Source organism: Ambystoma mexicanum, chromosome 6q, assembly GCF_040938575.1.
Source record: "Ambystoma mexicanum isolate Mex_15411 chromosome 6q, UKY_AmexF1_1, whole genome shotgun sequence".
Taxonomy (NCBI): Eukaryota; Metazoa; Chordata; class Amphibia; order Caudata; family Ambystomatidae; genus Ambystoma; species Ambystoma mexicanum.
Genome location: NC_090937.1, coordinates 487676624 through 487695393, shown reverse-complemented (window position 1 = coordinate 487695393; position 18770 = coordinate 487676624). Strand labels below are relative to the sequence as shown.

General features: G+C 46.8%; 1 protein-coding gene across 5 annotated transcripts in view; it reads right to left on the bottom strand.

The window, feature by feature from the left end:
- Positions 1-18770, bottom strand: part of CENPE (centromere protein E) — a 2471681-nt gene that overhangs the window by 289137 nt on the left and 2163774 nt on the right. For all 5 annotated transcript variants that reach the window (XM_069630970.1, XM_069630968.1, XM_069630972.1 and 2 more), the window contains one exon: positions 10369-10575. In XM_069630970.1, the coding sequence (XP_069487071.1) occupies positions 10369-10575 (207 nt within the window). The remainder of the gene's footprint in view (positions 1-10368; positions 10576-18770) is intronic.

Sequence of the window (18770 nt, the reverse complement as noted above, 5' to 3'; positions counted from 1 at the left end):
GGAGGGGGGCCTAGGAAGAGTGGCCAGGGTGTGGGTTGGGGGAGGAGTGGTGTCTTGCCACAGATCAGAAGTTCGTTTTTACCAGGGTTGAAGAGTAGGTGGTTTGCCGTCACCCAGTGGTTGAGTTCGGTGAGGCAGGCAACGAGGTCTGGGTGAGGGCGGGGAGTGTCTTTGGGGAGCTTGAAAATTATCTGCGTCGTTGCCGTAGTTCTAACAGGTAGGGCCATGCGAACAGGTGATGGAGGGGAGGGGGCTTAGGTAAAGGTTGAAGGGCAGAGGGAGGCCCCTTGTAGGACTCTGAAGGGGACAGGACAGGGGGGAGAGGAGAAAGGTGGGAGAGAGATGATTTGTGAGCGGTTGGCAATGAATAAGAAAATCCATCTAAGGACACTCTCTCGAATGCCAAGGGAGTGGAGTCTGTCCGTGAGGGTGGAGTAGTCGATTGTGTCAAATGCTGAAGAGAAATCAAGGAGGAGGAGTGCAGCACATCCTTATGCATCGGCTATACATGTCGTCCCAGATGGAGACAGTGGTGGAGTTAGTACCACAGAGGGGTCTGAAAGCAGCCTGGGGGGGGATCGAGGTGGCCATTGGTTTCTGTGAAGCAGTAGAGTTGAGAATATGCAGCGCGATCTAGGCATTTGGCAATGAAGCAATTGTTTGAGTTTAGGTGATAATATGAAGGAGGGAGGGTTTTTTGGGTAGTGGTTTTACGTAAGCGGCTTTGAACGCTGCTGGGAAAATGCCTGATGACAGTGAATGGTTAATTATTGATCTAGGAGCGCTTCCTCCACATGTTGAGGAGAGAAGGTTCATGAGGAGGAAGGGGGGACAAGGGTCTACAGGGGATCCTGAAGGGCGGCTAACAGAGTAGCTTCAGGACGTCTGGATGGGATAGGGTGGAGAAGGAGCAGAAGAGGGTGTGTGGTGGGAGTGAGCAGGAGCCTGAGAGGGGGAAGAGTATTGCTAGTTTGGTTTTAATGGTGTGGTTTCTTTCGATAGCAGGGTTGTAGAAGTGATATGACAAGGTACTGCAGAGAGCCTGTGAAGGAGGGTTGGAGGCGGTAGAGCATAGAGTTGCCTTGAATTCTGTGAGTATCTTGTGGAGTTTCTTTGCTAGGATTGGGGGCGTTGGAGGTTCAGTTTCCATAGTAGGATCATTTGGCATTTCTAATTTCAGCCCTCTATGTCCTGATCTGCCTGGCGAGGGTGGCTTTGTTTTGAGAAGAGGGGTTGTTCCGCCATATCTGTTCAAGGCAGTGGTTGTGTGTTTTTGAGGGAGTGGGCAAATCACTTTGGAGGGGGGCCTGGTCTACAGGAGGTGGGTTTAGTGGGGGTGAGGGCATTATAACCACTGGTAGAAGAGGCTGATATATGGGATTCAGTCTTGGGTAGGGAGGTTGGGAAGGGAGACAAGCAGAGAGTACGCCCGGTCAGGGTATACTGTGACCTTGTTTCAGAGTGCAATACGGGTTGGTGGTTGGAGGGTGGAGTGTCAAGGAGGGAGGCTGGGAGGGGATTAACAATGAGAAGAAGATGGTGGATTGATCAGTACAAAATAGAGGGTGGTTGGAAGGGAGAGGGGACATGAGACTAGTTGAGCTGTATTTTGAGTCAAGAGTGTGCCCTGCAATGTGGGTGGGGTCAGATATGAGCTGGGTCATGTTTAGGGCTTCTAGGTTGTCAATGAGTGGGCAGGTAATGGGGTTGGTGGGGGCAATGAATCAAATGTTGAGGTCTACTAGAATGGTAAGCAAGGGGTGAGAGAGGAGGATGGTTGTTAGCGAGTCACTAAGGGAGTGTGCAAAATTTCTGTTGAGAGGAAGTGGGTCGGGGAGAGGATGGAGGGTGAGACAAGAGGTGGTAGAGAGAGTGGGCCGTTGAAGTGGGCCACTAGGGGAGGTTTGAGGGAGGGGTATAGGGGAAAATGAATGCCCAGACGTGGGTCCCGTGTCTGCTGGGCCTAGAGAGCCAAGCTACTCCTCACTGATGACGCCCAACAAGGCTGAAACATGTCTGGGGATGCTTGTGGTTTCGTGCAGAAGGGATGCGACCTAGCAGTTCCGGCTGGACTACCCCTTTGGGGGTGGGACCAATCCTGATTTGCATATGGTCTTTCCCCTTTTGTAATGGCTTGGCAGATGGTCTGGAGGGTTGCCCAGAGCAATGCCAGAGGTTAAGATTTATTCTAAACCTTCCAGCCATCACCTCTTGTTTTGCAGGATGCAATGCTCCCCTGTCTCAGTCTTGCGGGGTCGTCGTGGAGCATCTCGATGACAACCCACAACCCTTAGTGCCCTGACCACAGTTATCACTCAAGGGTGCACCAGAATATGTGAAGGCTGGTGATGTGAAGACCTCCCTTGGCCCTGTTATTTTGGTGATGACGTGGCCTGTAGTGCATGGTGATGGTGGGTTCAGAAGCTCCTTGCTCCAGTTGCGACACTGGAACAACGAAACAGTCCAGCTGTAGTCGACTTCCTTCAGCCTCCCAATTAGTATTCTAAAGTGTGGCCAAAAAGCAGCTGGCTTCTGAATATTGCAGATTTATTTTAATGATGCGACTGATTGTATTGCCCGTGAGGGGTCGCATGAGTTGGTTTGCAAAAACAAAGCTGTGTGTATGGGGTTCAAGGTATACCGAAAGCCTACTCCATTATATGCTGATTTGTAAAGATCTAATAAATATTCGTAGAGTGTGGCTTAGGGACCATTTTTAGGTTTGAAATTAGAACCACTACCGAGGCAATGCTGTTCCTTTTATGTGTCAACGATAATTACGTTTTAAGGAATATATGCAAATTTGTGAAAGCAGCATTTTTAAAGATTGGTATACCGCTTTAAAAAAACAGAAATTATGAACACTTTATACTTTGTTTTATTCTTTGGCGATCATGATTTCTTATATCTTTAATCTAAATGTTTCATTATTCATTGTATTCTATCATAATGATAATGGCATTGCCAAATAAAAATATATTGTTTCTCTCTTACTTGTTTATTTTCTGTTATGTCCCGATATGTTGCCTGCAAAACTACACCTTCAATATGTTGTTCTTTCTATAGCAGGTCCATGTAATGGAGGCGATGTTGTGGGACCCAAAACTGTGAATGCAGACTTTCCAGAAGGGGTTCAACATGAGGAGATGCAGGTGAGATGACCTTGCTGTTGGTGCGTTGCTCTTCGTCTGGGCCTCAGACTGATGACAGCTTCAGGCGGCAGTGGAGAAATAATGGTGGTGTCTTCAGGTAAGGGGCTGGAAAGAGAAAGTGGCTCACACAAACTGGTGAAGCTGTGGATGCTAAATGCTATGCATGTGGTTGAGGATGGGCAGTGCTTAGGGCTTAAATAGCCCTGCCCATCCAAGCTGAAGCACGTGATTTGGGAAGTCTCACGAGACTTGCCGTCTTCCTATGCTGTTGGTAACTTTGGTGGCGGCCATCTTGAAACTGCATCCATCTCCAGCCACACATCAAGGAAGATCTGCATAACATAATCTCGAACAACCTCAAACCTACCTCGCAACTAATCCTACTAGGAGACTTTAATTTAGGCTTTAATGACCTAACGGATAAAAACGCAACAGACATAGTTAATACCATTAACGCACTAGGCCTCTCCCAAAAAGTCAATGAACCTAACCACATAAAAGGAAGAATACTGGACTGGATAGTAGACTTTAACTGTTCTGCTACTATCTCCTCCATCCTGCCGTAATCGTGGACAGACCACTTTCTAATACCGAGTTAAGAGAATGGGGGGGATGGTTTTTGCGCTTTACACCATTGAATTATATGACAACAGTCAAAATACAGTATTTTAATGAAATACAAAACAGCCAACACATGTTTCGACACTTGCGTCGTCTTCAAGGCAACGCGTCATGAAATGTTCACACATATGAGATGCAGGGGTGATTACCCGCAAATCGAGTCGAAGTCAAAATATGTGAATCAAATCCAGCGACTGAGCCGCTCAGTTCCTGTATATATTTGATTCACATATTTTGACTTCGACTCGATTATCAGTCCCAGCCATCGGGCATGTGCAATTGAATACGAACTTATAACTTATAAATACCTTGAACTGCATAAACTCCTACGAAATAGACAATCTGGTTTCCGGCCACTACACGGTACAGAGACAACACTAATTGACCTAAAGTCACAAATAGATGAGCAGAGAGACAAAGGAAGGACAGTACTCCTGCTCTTACTTGATCTCTCTGCCGCATTCGATTTGGTCATAAGGTCCTTTGTCGACACCTAGATTCTGCGGCCCACTTCTCCTCTGGAGCCATCAAATGGATTGAGTCCTTCCTGAGTGAGAGAACCATGAGAGTCTTCTCCCCGTCGGCAGCCGCTGACCCAACACCTATCTTATGTGGTGTACCTCAAGGCTCCTGTGTCTCGCCAACCCTCTACAATATCTTCACTAAGCCACTGTTTGATGATCTGGACAATCTGGGTGTCATCTACACTAATTATGCAGATGACACTCAGATTCTCCTCCCGCTTTCTGGGGATTACACTACAGACACTGGATTAGTGAACAAAGTTGACCTTATCATCCAAGCATGGATGGCTATTCATGGCCTGTGATTGAACAATGATAAGACTGAGTTAATAATTCTGGGTTCACAGGCCAACATCAAAAAACTAGGCCAAGAATTTTCCTCTTTTAATATTGATGGGAACTCCATTAAAGTCTCGAAGGATGTAAAAACCCTTGGTTTCTATTTGCATTCCACACTATCCTTTGATAAACAGGGTAAATCCCTTACCTCCTCTACTGCTTACACCTGCAAGCTACTCAGAGCTGGTAAACCTTTCCTCTCCGACAATAATTGCTTGATCTTGGCCAGAGCCCGAATACTCTCTAGAATTGACTACTGTAATGCCCTATACAGTGGTGCTAACAAATCCACCATCCAAAAGCTTCAAACACTACAGAACAATGCTCTAAGAGCAGCCCCAAGCATACACAAAAAAACACATATCTCCTCTGTGAGACGCCAGCATAAATGGTTATCCACATCCAATAAAATACAACTAAAAACACTCTCCTTGACCTACAAAGCCCTCAATAACATAGCCCCCAGATACCTTATCGATAAACTCCAAAGAAGAACCTATCTCAGACCTACCATAACGGGGAATGCTAATTGTCTGACCATACCTACATATAAGCTCACTACCATTGGTGGCAATAGCTTTACTGTAAAGGCTGCTAAATTCTGGAATTCACTGCCTCAAGATCTGAGAGCTGACCAACCCTACATACATTTCAGAATTTTTTTTATAAAACACGTTATCGCCACTGACCCCTAGCTCTCTGTACCTGCTGTGAACCGGCCTCTCTCTGAAGAGACCTTCTTTACCTTGCATTAACAGTGTATTCGGCGTCACCTTCAAAGATAACGTGCTTTCTAGCCTTCCTGTGCGCTATCTAGTCTACATGTGAACTGAAGTGATACATGAAGAGTCTTACTTTTGTAATATATATTTCTGTACAGTGCTGAGTGTTTATTTTTGTAATTATAGGCCACTTTTTACTTGCTCCCATTATTCTTTGTATTTTGTTTTATCTTGTAAGTATGTACATATGGTATCCTGTGCTTATGTCGCAACTTTGTAAGCTTTGCATTTCCTCACTGCTGCGCCCTTTTACTTACGAGTCTGGTGCGCTTAACAAAAGAATAAACAAACAAACAAACCAACACTACAGTGGTCCATCTCCATCCATCATCCTGTGACTGTGGGGTACTGTGAACCCTAGGAGCTATATGATGGATTTGTGTGCGTGCAGGGCATATGTAGGGGGCTTTGGGGCACCTAATAAGGACAGGAACCACAGTACGAGAACTCTTGCTCCTTCCCCAAAGACCATACACATAATGTGAGGATCGGGATCCAAACCTTTCAGTCCCTGCAGCGCTTGAACCCCCAAGCTTATGAAGATGGTACGTTGCAGAAAAACATATTTGTGAAGTAGAGAAATGTTCCTAAAGCAGAGTACTGATCGTGCTGAATAAAGGAACTGAGTTCATGAGTCATGTACCCTTTTTGTACTGTCGTAACATCCAGAGTCTAGGAACGGGTCATCTGACGATGCCGACACTGAGGTCCTCTACTGGGTGAAAAGGGTCCCAATGCCAGCTGAGCCAGCGAATAGGACTTTAAAGATGAGGAATCTGTAGGACGACGCCATCCATTAGAAATAATCACTTTTGTAACAGTGAATGTTGCCTTCTTCTCTTCATCTCGGTGGTAGAGACAAGCCAGTAAAGAGGTAGCCACACACAAAAAATGCTGCATCTTCGAAGTAGGTAACCTCAAAAACCTTTTTGGTGGATTAGGAGGTATTGAATTTGACTCAGCGTTTGTCAGACAAGCAAATGCCATCAGAGCTACTATTAAGTAGCTTTGTCTGGATTTTTGGCTGATGTTCCGAGGTGCGCATCTAATGACCCAACGGAAACACCTGTGATGATGGCAAAACATAGCAATCCACTGTACAAAGGACAGTATGCAGCACTTTGCATAATTTCTGGTCAGCTGGGAACATTTTTAGGCAGAATTTATATGCCAGTGGACATGAGGTCTGAATTTTCATTCACAACATCCAAAGCAAATTCAATAGTATATTCAGGAATTCTAAGAATAATTTTAAATGTCAAAGCAATAGACATACATCAAAACCTATACACATTGTTCCATCTAAGACACACAAATAGCTCATGGGCTAAAACACTGAAGCCCTAACCCCCCTACAATGCCACTGCATTGAACACTAATCAATTTGATAGATACCTTTGGCAAGAGCAAACTGCACTATAGCCTATGTCCATTTACAAAATAACAATGCTGTATATCCATCTTGTAAATACAACTTTTTCACTACTGTAAGAAGCCACGTTTTTGGGACAGACACACAACAGACATAGGAAATTAATGTTTCAGCTTTGTTACAGCTGCAATGTAAAATACCTGGCTGGCTGTAGCCAAACACATGGCAATGTTTTACAGATTGAATAGCCTGTAGAAAGCAAAAGACTAATCATCAAATAGGAAAATGTCATTGAACGATTGTATAACATACAAGCACAGATATTTTGCTTAATGTTACAGGGTCATGGCACTGACCATGGGGTGGGGGTTGGGGGGTGGGTGGTGGGGACAGGAACCCCAGCCAACATTGGGTGGGTGGCCTACCAGGATATATGCCAGAGCCGATCCTACCCCAGAGAAGGAGTGAGGGAGTTGGTGGGAGGGGCAGTTACATGTGCATTGCATATGTCTGCTGGTACTGCTGCCCCTTTCAAACGAAAATTGCCTTTTTTCCTCGCCAGTGTTCCTTACCTTTTCAGAACAGCAACTCCCATAATGTACTGTGGTGCAACATAAAGAATCTGGACAGGAACTAGGGGAATAGAAACGAGAACAGAAATAGAATGGACTCTTATGGGGAAATGGGGGGTGGGGGAGAGGGGCAGACCAACTCTGCAGGCGCAGGAGGAGTGGATGGGTAGATCAATGGGCCAGAAGAAATTGGTCTAGAATAACAGGGGATGCCTGCAGAAACACAAGATGGTATGGGGGAAATGGAGGGAGTACAACAAAGAAGCATGACTGGAAATTAAGGCTCAGTAGAGCATAAATTATGTTTGGGTGAAGGGAGCGGCTGCAAGGGGCAGGAGGGATGGGGAGGTCAGGTAGGAGTTTGAGGGGGGCACGAGGGGATGAAGGGAGAGCATTGTTTAGTGTTCAGTACTTGGTTGTGGGTGGGGGTGCAGGCAGGGAAGGTTGACTGAGCATCTGTGATGTTATGCCGTTTTACAGGCTTGATCCGGTCTTGGTGTTTCATACCCAATAAAAACAAAGAGCTATTGAAAATTAGAATTGACTGCAATTTTTCATGCCAAACAGAAACGAGAATCCCAACACCTACATACCAACCCCCATGCAGACTTCAGGGGAATGGTGGAGCAACAACAAAAAATATAGGGAGATGGGACTACAGGAGAGCGAGACAGAACTCCTCCCAAAACACAAATGGAAATGAAAACAATGCACGTAGAAATCTTAGCAATAGATTGGCCAATGTGACCAGGAAATCAAATGGGATCCATGGGGCTAGGATGTGCTATAAAAGCCTGGCCAGCACCGAGGCGATTAAAAAAAGTGTTCGTGTGAGATCAGATGGAGCGGTGATGGATGAAGAGAAGAGGCAAACATTGGAGTGGAGCGCTGAGGAATCTAGCAGTGTTCTGAGGGAGAGCAGTTAAGGAATTATGTAGGATAGATTGATACCAGTTGAGTGCAGTGAGGGTGGGTGTAAAAGATGATTGAAAGAAAGTGCGAGGCAGGAGAGTGAAGAGAAAGTGAAAGCTGGGAGTAGGGGTAATAGCGGGGAAAAGAAGGGGAAAGGCAGTGAGAAGAGACAGCCAGAGAAAGTGTAAGATCAGGAGACCAAGGAGTAGACAGGGGTTAGTGAGGGGGCGAGGTGAGGGGAAATGGGTGCAGGTAGATGGAGGGAGACAGAGGAGGAGGTATAGGCAGAGCAATGGTGGCAGAAGAGAGAAGGAGAGAGGAGCACATAGAAGGAAGAAGTGTGAGAAAGTTGAGAGCGAGGGAGACCAGGAGGATTACAGAGAGGAGAAGGAAACAAAGAGAGAGTAAGGAGGTAGAGAGACAAGTGTAGAACCCCACGTAGAATCAGGCTACTGACAAAAGGGAGAGCAACATTTAGATATCCCTTAAAGGCGCTAGAAAGAGGTGGTCATGGACTTCAGATTTCCCTCCCAGATAAGAGAGGACAGACAGGAAACATCGGTAACATTGTGGGGGTTAGTGACGCCTGGGCTAGGATGGAGGGGGCCTACTTCGAGGCCAAGAGAGTCATGGGAGCCCCTTAGACTAACTCATCCAAATCTTCTTGAAAAGTAATTTTAAAAAGCATGATAAACCGTGCATCTTTGTCTATGGATTGAGGTGATTTGTCACAATGACATGTAGTTGGTACAAACAAACACCATTGCCCCTCTGTACCTCCAAGTAATCCCAGTAAGAATCTTCAGGAATTCTTGTATTTGCCCTGGTAATAACAGAATTGTTTAACAAATTCAATCAAAGTCAAATTCCATGAATGCATCTTAAACATGGACCAGACAGGGAACAGTGGGTGTAACATGCAATTGGGTAATTTCAACCAAGCTTTTCATATAGAGGAAGTTTCCATCAACCGACCATGTAGAGCCGAAATAATTAAAGGGCTCTAAGCAGTAAATCCTCAATATCCCCAATTCCCGAATTCCATACACAGAGGAGCGTGTGGGTGGGAAACTGAAGAACTATTAAAATGTACTGTCTTAGGAACTGAGTAGTTCACACAAGGTGCGATTGTAGCTGGCTAACCTAGATGTGACATTAGCCGTTCAGTTTCAAAGACTGCCAGATGAAAAGAACTTGCGATGATAGGAGTCTATGTCTGACTCCAAAACCAGATGCACAGTCAGGAAAACAATTACTAGAGAATGAGGGCTTTAAACACTGACAGGTGTGCAATGAGTTAAAACAAATGACTATTTCGCAAAGTAGAACTATATTTAAAACACACCTTTTTAGAGTTGGAGGGTACAGATTGATTTCCACTAGGAGGCTCAGTTAGGGCATCACTGAATTTCAATTCATGCATGAAGGTTGGGGAGTAGCCAGTCAAAGGCTTCAACCACCCTGGCAAACACTCCTCAGAAGTGTGCAAGTTCCCAGGAAATCTAGTTCTGGGGAGATGTCTAGAGTTGTTACCAGCTAGGACATCTCCAGCCTGCAACTCAATGTCAGGGTAAAACACAAGACCGTTTTCTGTACTTAAAGACAGTTAAATATTGAAGTGAAAGCAGTTTTGAGAATTCCGACAGACTTCTTCACACACATTTGTTTGCACTGTTGGACATCTCCTACGAAGGCGGAAAGACACCATACTTTAGAACATGCTGATCCCCTTATGCCAGTTGACGACTCTTGACGTGCACAGCCAACTGGCAAGTGGGAAACCTATCACATTGATGCTTATGTCATGTACCGCTTGCAGGACTGTGGTTTGCTGCTGTTAATATGTTCAAAGCTATGCATCTTGAGAAGATTACATTCATTTTGTGTACAATACAAATAATTAGAAAACAGTGTGCCAAAAATGTAACATACTTTTTATGCTTCGGAGACAGCAAGATGCGTTAAACAATCAAAATTAGTTGAACATTTAAATAGTGGCTCACTGCTGCACTAATCTATGTCATCATTGCTAGAGGAACTTTTATACATATGATTTCAATGCAAATACCTCTCCCAAAAGAATGTGTTTTTTACCTTGACTTGTTCATTCTGAAGTTGAATAAATTGTGCAAGCCGATTGATTTCGAGTTGTATCATTGCAGTAAGTTTTGGCCCATCCACATTACTCTCAGTGCATGAAGAGAATAGCTTAATTTCTTTTCTAGAAGCAATTTCCTCCTGTAGAGCGTGCAATATACCTTCCATACCCTTTTCAATTTCAGACAAGTCCATCTCAAATTGCTGTTTTGGAAGGAATAAAACACAACTCGCATCAATAAAACAAGTTAATGTCATTTTCATGTTGTATCGAAAGTAATGTTTATACTTCAGAAACTTTCACACAGGTCAAACAAACTATTGGTTAGTTTTTTTTTTAAACTCTTTTTATTAGTTTATATAACCATAACAGAAATAAAAACAGGAAAAACAGCTGTAATTAACAAACCCACCCTGAGTGATAGGAATAGATAAATCTAGGGGGACGAAATCACTACAGCTATACATCAGACAAGGCTCCGGGGCTGCCGAAGAAGTCGTGCTGATCCAACATGAAGTAGGCCACATACGGTCCCCAGATGTTCTTCAGCCTGGCGGAACGATGCAATGTGGAGAAATAGTCAACTCCACATCATGGCAGTACAAAATGTCAGTTTTCCACAGGTCATGCGACGGGGGGGGCGACACCCGCCCCACACCATGGTGACCCTCATCTGTGCCAGCAACAGTAGAAGACTGATAGGACGCCTAATATGCTTTGCCATTTCCTTCATATACCCCAACAAAGCAACCACTGGGTGGGCGTCACCACCTCCCCTGCAATCCCACTAATAGTATCAAAGACCTGGGTCCAGAAAGTATGTATACAGGGACAAACCCACGCTAGATGCATAATGTGGCTGTTGAAGTACTGCATCTCCGCCATGAATCAGCCATCTCCAGAAAAAACCTATGGAGGCAGCTGGAGTTAGGTAGAACTGGTCTATAAAGTGGATCAATTTAAAGTGCTGTTAACTGCAACCCTTTTCGTCTGCGCGCAGAACTGCCATATGTCATCTGAGAAGGGTGCACCCAGAGCGCTCTCCCACCTACCTCGGGAATCATCTGCCCTCCCCGACTATTTGTCGACTATGCTGGCGTACACAACTGGACCCTAGTTTAACGCCATTCCCGGCACTGATCACACCATGCAGGGCCAGGGCAACAGGGGGATCCCAGGTGTGAAGAACCTCAGGGCATCCTCCCATCTATGCCCCTTGGATACTCCTCTCAGGAGGCCAGGGAGAGGCCATCGCTTTTGGACTCCGACCCTGGAGAGGAGCCGGTGGAGAGGACGCTGTGTACTGCAGAGGGGTGAGAGGCACTACGACACGAGCATGTCCGTGAGAAGGTCAGAGCTCCTGCAGTGCCCTATTCCATATGTTCCCAGCTGGTGCTGGGGAGCACAGAACACTCAGGATTCCCGTGGGCCAGTGCCGTGAGGTTCACCGGTAGCAACTGCTGCTCGCTGGAGCTCTCGACGTATACCTGGGAGGAAAGTGGAAGCCAGAGGCAAGCAGGAAGATGCCCAGAGGAGCAGACAAGTCCCAGTGAGTGTGAGAAAAGGAACACTCGTACCGGGGCGCTCCAGGGACGGGAAGTGGACATTTACTAATACTGATCTAACCGAAACCTTTAAGAATGGGGTGTGGAACCCCAATAAAAGAATGGTTTAAGTTACTTACCTGTAAACTATTGTTCTCCAGCATGGGTCTGGCATGCATTCACATGCTCATGAATATTCCCAGTCATGCTGGGGATACTCGGTAAAAGAAAAAAAAGTTTAACTTTCACTTTAAAACTGTATCTCCCGGGGGCGTGGGGGGTGCTGTTGCGCATGACAGGAATGGCCGCCTGATTGCAGAGCTCCTGCGCCAGAATATCCGTTTCAGCCCTGCCTGCTGAGCCCAAACGTTGTGTGGACAGATAGCCCATCTACCCGTGGTGGGTCGGGTGAACTCATGTGGTTCAGAGACTAGAAACGCTGGAGATACAGTGGCACATAGATCACCCGACACACGCGGCAAAAGCGAGCCGATGCCGAGCACCGGGGAGTTTTACTCGAGAGCAGCTGGCACGGCTGAGAGAGCGAGGCCCCAGATGGGAGGGTCTGAAACTGCAGCCCGTGCCCAATACCCTGACTGGAGATACGCGACTATCTGTGAAGTCGGCCGGGGAACGGGCGGACGGAGAAACCAGGCGAACCAGCATACACTCTAGCACGGCCCCAGCTCGTGGTGGTCCGCGGCCGCTGAGCTCCAGAGAGCCCCTCACAGATCCTGCAGCATACTACGGGGCGAAGCGGGCAGAGAGTCTGCGACACAAGACCGCACAGAGACTCGGAGGCAACGACATAGGTATTGGCGCCAAGTAAGGAGGCATGGTTGTATGGCGGAGGGGGGGCCACAAAGACACATAATTGTCCGAGAGGGGCGGCGGGCGCCAACCCGAGGACAACTTCCATTGATCCGGCATATAAAATCTGCCCACGCTGCTAGGTCAGCAAGACCCGGCGGAGCACGTGTCACTCTGGGGTGATTGGAACGTGTCCCTGGTCCAGGGAGTGGCCCCCCTAAGGCCTCCAAAAACTAGCGGCGTCCCACCTCCTGGGGCAGCACTGTGTGGACCGCTGTGGGACTCCCGGGCAAGGAGTCCACACTCTAGCGGTGTCTGCAGGATGCTCAGCGCACTTTAATACGCGCCATAAGACCTCCGGGGGCACACCCTGGCATTACTCATTCCCTGAACTGGACAAAAACACAGATATATACCCCGCTCAGGGGACCAGTCAGTGGTGATGTCCTAAACATATGAAAGCAACTTGCAGACCGAACGGCTGAGAGGCCCCCAAACGACACAGAACTATAAAGTACCACAAACGTGGCAATCCTTAAGTGCAATACGTGGGGGGACACAGTCCACCCGTGAATGCCAAGTGCTGGCTAATGGTGCGCCATGGAGTGAACACATAACGCCTCTGACCCCTGAATCTGATCCTGCTCCAGGGCTGTGACATAATATAAGGACCAAGAGTGAACGACAAACAGAAATGCGGCAAGTAATATACTGTATTGCTTCAGAAAATCGGCTCGACAGCATTATGGGGTGAACCACAAAAGTCGGGGAAAGGCGCCAAGACTCCGGGAAAACAAAAGAAAGGCCCAATGGACGCCTACACGGGCAGTCAGAGTCAGGCAACAGTGGCAGACAACCACACTGACGCTAACGAGGCCCTTAATACAGAGTCTGGTGATAATGTGGAGAACTTAACTACAATAGTGCAGAACGGATTTTGCACAGTAAATACGAAGTTGGATGACACAGTGTCCACCATCGGCTCTTTAAAGGCTAGAGTGGAGAAAGAAAGTGCATGTGTAACAGAAACCGAAAACAGGATAAGCACTAATGAAGACACCATTGCACATCACAGCAGCGACATCACTCAAATTAAGGAAAGCATGGTGAAATTACAGCATAAATGCGAGGATCTCGAGTCGCGTTCAAGGAGAAACAACATCCATGTCAAATTGAAAAACAACTCGAGACAATGCACAGATCCCTTTTCGGTCCGGAGACATTCTCCGAACACTTTCTGGTAGAGCGAGTACATCGCACACTGGCACCAGCACCTAAACCAGGCGCACCACCGCGCACTACAATTGCACGACTCCTCAATTACAGGGATAGAGACACAATCCTCTGAAAGGCAAGAGAGGCGGGTACTCTCCAATATAAAGAAAATCGCATACACATCCATCCAAACTTCTCTGCGGGGGTCCAGGCAAGCAGAAGATCCTACGAGCCAGTTAAGAGGCTCTTAAGAGAACGCCAAATCCCATTTGCTTTGATGTTCCCGGCCAAAATGAGGATTCAACATGCAGGAAGAGCTCATTTCTTTGAGTCTCCAGCCGAAGCTATGCAATACATTGAAACTTCCATACCCCTTCTTCCCAGAGGGGGCAGACTGGCACAAAACAATAGGCCCAGACCTGCAGACTAAGAAACACACAAGAGTCAACCATCCCTAGGGCTGGAGTCAAGATAAGTTAAAGATTAAGCGGCACCAGGCAATCTGGTCAAGTGGAGTTGTAGGACCTAATCGGCGGCCATGTGAAGCAACATGGCTACCCTCGGAATATTCCATGAGTTTGGTTGGACACATCGTCAAGTTGGGGGTGATGATGAGGGTGGTGGGGTGGGGCAGGGGGCGAGGGGGTGAGAGATTTCAGCTCTAGAATTGACTTATGGTCGTATGAAGTTCGGGTTTGTTGCCACTTTATGGAGCTATGTTCAGGATGAAAGTCGATGGAGGTAACTTGTTGGTTGAAAAGTAAAATCGTGGTTGCATTGAGACTGGCGCCGATCAAACTGCACGAATACTGTAAACCCGTTAAATGTGAAAATGTCAAATGTTCAATCTCAGAGTCTTGGTGATGGGTTAAAGGTTAAACTGTTGATGTGGAATGTACGGGGATTAAACAATTACATGAAAGTTAAGAAAATCGGCAATTACATTGCCAGGCATAATCCCCAAATCCTAATGCTGCAAGGATCCCATACAGTGGGAACGAGTAACATTCACATACTGCCTAAGTGGGGTCCCCTAAGGTTTCACACAAACTATTCATCCCAGTCTAGAGGGGTAATTACCCTTATTCATCCAGGCCTTGGGTTCAGGGTGGGAGGTCACAAGGTTGAGCATCTGGGTAGATATGTCATGGTTTGGGGGGAGGTTGCTGCCCAACAACTACTCCTGATCAACACATACGGTCCCAACATCCAAGACCCTGCTTTTTACATGGCTATATATCAGATAATTGTGTCACTCAGTGTTCCTAATGTTCTTTGGGGAGGAGATTTCAATGTAGCCCTGGACCCGGTGCTTGAAAGATCCTCGAAGATTGTTAGAGCCCCAAGCAAGACAGTACTAAATCTGAGGCATATTTTATCACACTTGTGTTGGTGGATTCATGGCGGGAGACTCATCCTGGTGGCAGGCGATACACATTTTATTCCTCTGTGTATGACTCTGAGACCAGAATCGATTATTGGTTTGTCTCCAAGTCTATGACGGATGTAGTGGAAAGGTGTGAAATCCTTCCTCGAACATTATCAGACCATTCCCCAGTGCTGTTACGCTCACCTGGTATCCACGGGGACGCCACCCATCTGTGGGGACTCTGGTGCCCTTCTCAGCCGCTCCCAGGTATAATCAGCGGAGAAGTTCTGCCTGGAAAACATGTGGGCAATGTTCAAGACTGGGCAACTGGGTTGAGAGCCTCCCAACACCCCGTATGCCCGCAGCCCCTCTGCGGACCTTTCCTCACCTTGTTATAGATTTTGGCATGCTCTCCATCCTGCCTTCTTGGCAGGGGCGCGTTGTCCTTTGTGGGCGAGTGCGATCTAGTTACTTCACTGATGCAAGCCCTTTAGAGTCTTTCAGGTAGGTCTTATTACTGTTATACTATATGCCTTTCTTGGATTTAAATAATGTCTTTCTCTCTCCTTAGATGCGCCCAAGTTCGCTCTGGAACGTTGGCTGAATTGGGACTCGCCGACAGGTGATGGTGTCTTGAGAGCGCCTTGATGAGGTAAGTAGGCGCTATGGGCAGCGCTATGATGCCTTGCCTTTGCTAACCTGTTGTCTTTTGTTCATAGGTTGCGGTGCTCACCTGGAGCAAGAAGTCCCAAGGCGATGCTAGTCGATGGGCGACTTGTGAGGTAAGCTGCCGGCACAATTGCAAAATGTCTAATGTCCTTTTCTCTCCTTTTGCAGATTCGACGATCCGGGCGGCTCGATGTACCTTGGATGATGGTTGCAGGAGCGGAGGGCAGCTTGCGGTGGAATCACAGGTAAGCTGCTGCTTTTCACAATGTCCTTTTGTTTTTCAGATGCTGTTCTTCCGAGGTTCGCAGATGCAGCTGAACACGATGAGCGTCACGTTGCTGGATTGCAAAGTAACACCAAGCATGTACTGGAGTCCGGGCGTGGCTTATATAGCCTGCAGGCATCCCAGGTGTCTCTGGGCCTGCCACACCCAAAATGCTAGACCGCATAGTTCAGTTCAGGAACTGAGCCATGTGGAAGCATCCATGTTGTTGCGCAATGCCCTTATGGCCCAGATTACTGCTTAAGCACATGAGCCTGGCGCCAAAGGCGCCAGGACCGACTCCAAGAGAGTCTGGGGGCAAATGTCAAGGCCCTTGAGGGCCTGATGGGGGTACTAGAAGTAGCCCGCCTGGCAATCCAGGCCTAGGGCAGGGGTCGTGACAGCTGTTGGAACTACTGTTCCGGAATGCCCCAAGTCCGGCCAAGAGGTGGAGAATGCCAGGTGGAATGCTGGGAGACCCAGGGATGGTAGAAACACTCCACGTTGAAATTGCAGAGTTTCTGTGTAACAATGTGGGATCGGTTGACAAATACTCAACAGTGTGGGAATCCTTCAAGATCTGGATAAGGGGTGTGTTGATGTCCAAGGCTACGGGTATCCTGAAGGCTGTGAGAACCGAGTTGTCATCTATTGAGAGCAAACTAGATGCATTGGAGAAAACATACACAAGCACGCAAGATAAGGAATTACTAGCCGACATACACACACACACCTTCAGGAATTTGAGAAATTGGTTATAAGGGAGGTCCGATATGTGGCAGCCCCTATACGAGCATGTAGATATGGGGAGGTTAACAAGGCTGGTAGAATGCTTTCCAATTTACTTAATCACGATAAACAACCTACTCAGATCACAAGTATACACACGGCACAAGGAAAGGTACTGCTCAGGGATGAAGACAATAATGGGGAATTTGTTAAATTTTATAAGGAATTATATTCGAATAAAGACAAGAAAACACTCGCAGAAATTAAGATATATCTTGTGGCTCTCTCCCTCTCTAATCTCCCTACGAAGAACGCCTAGCAATGGATCAACCGGTAACTATGGAGGAGATTACAAAAGCAATCAAGGCATTGGCTACAGGCAGGGCACCAGGGTCGGACGGGTTGGGGCCGAATTTTACAAAGAGTTTCACGAGGAACTTGCTCCGATATTGATTCAGGTGTGGGTGGAAGCCCTCGAGAGTAACATATTACCCCCCGACTATGAGAGAGGCTATAATAATTGTACTCCCTAAACCTAGGCGACCACCACAGGATGTATTGTCCTATAGGCCTCTGCCAAAATATTTGCAAAGGTCCTCGCGAATCGGCTTTTGCCGGCAGTCGCTACCCTGGTCCATCCTGATCAAAACGGGTTTATCCCCATGAGATCTACAGCCTTGAACCTGCGAAGACTTTTTGCTGTGATGGCGCAAATAGACCCTGAGAGAAGCGCGGTGGCCATATCCCTCGACGCTGAGAAAGCATTTGATTCGGTCTCGTGGGTGTATCTCCTTTGTTTGTTTGTTTATTTGTTGATGCGCATCAAACCCTTACAGGCAGGTACATTCATGTGCATTCTACAGAAATGGAAAAGTGCTGCGCCACCCAGTATGAATCAATTCCAACAAGAATTGACACACGTCAATGAATCAGAGGAACAATTTGTTTTGACCCAACCTGCGACATGCAGACCCAAAGACATCTGGGGCCCGTTTAGAGTCTACCTGTGCAACATAATTACTGATGACGACTTGTCACCATAATATTGTTTCGTAAAAATGCATTGAATAGTGTACTCCTGTTCTATATGGGAAATGAACTGTGCAATGGTGCCGTGTATCTTTATGTGACCATCAATAAAAAAAAGAGTAAAAAAAAACTATCTCCCCTCTTAACCAATCACTGTCCTCTGGGTCATACTGCCCCCATCCAATGACAGTCCTCTCCCTTAAGTAAGAGGTTTGCTCAGCCAGTCTATCTGCTCTTGGGCCAGCCAATATAACCCTACATGATCCACATAGTTATCCAATATCGACTGACACACTCTGATCTTGGACGTGTATAGTATGCTATGGACGGGTATAGTGTGCTATAATAATTCACCAGTGCTCCGGCAATCTCGTCATCAGTCTGCAATAGGTCCCTTTGCTGGCGACCGTATTGCTGAAACATGGGATCTTGCGGTTTTCACCTTTACTGCTTGCACCAGTAGTTTGCCCGGACTCTGCCCCTCTGCATACTGCTGTACTGATGCTACATTCTCCAAGAAGAAGTGAAGTATCTCCTTCCTGACCACCTCCCGGAAGACCACATTGTGGAGACTCATTTTTGAAGAACCAGATCCTAACCTCGTGCCACTTCCCCAGGATAGTAAATGACATGACCACAGGGGCATGGTCCGAGTGTGTGTGTGCCAGGATAATGAAGATAATGATGTGTTATTTATATAGCACCTTTAGCCAAAGCGCTTTACAGAGCACATATTTACATACAATATCACACAACTGAAATTGGTACTAC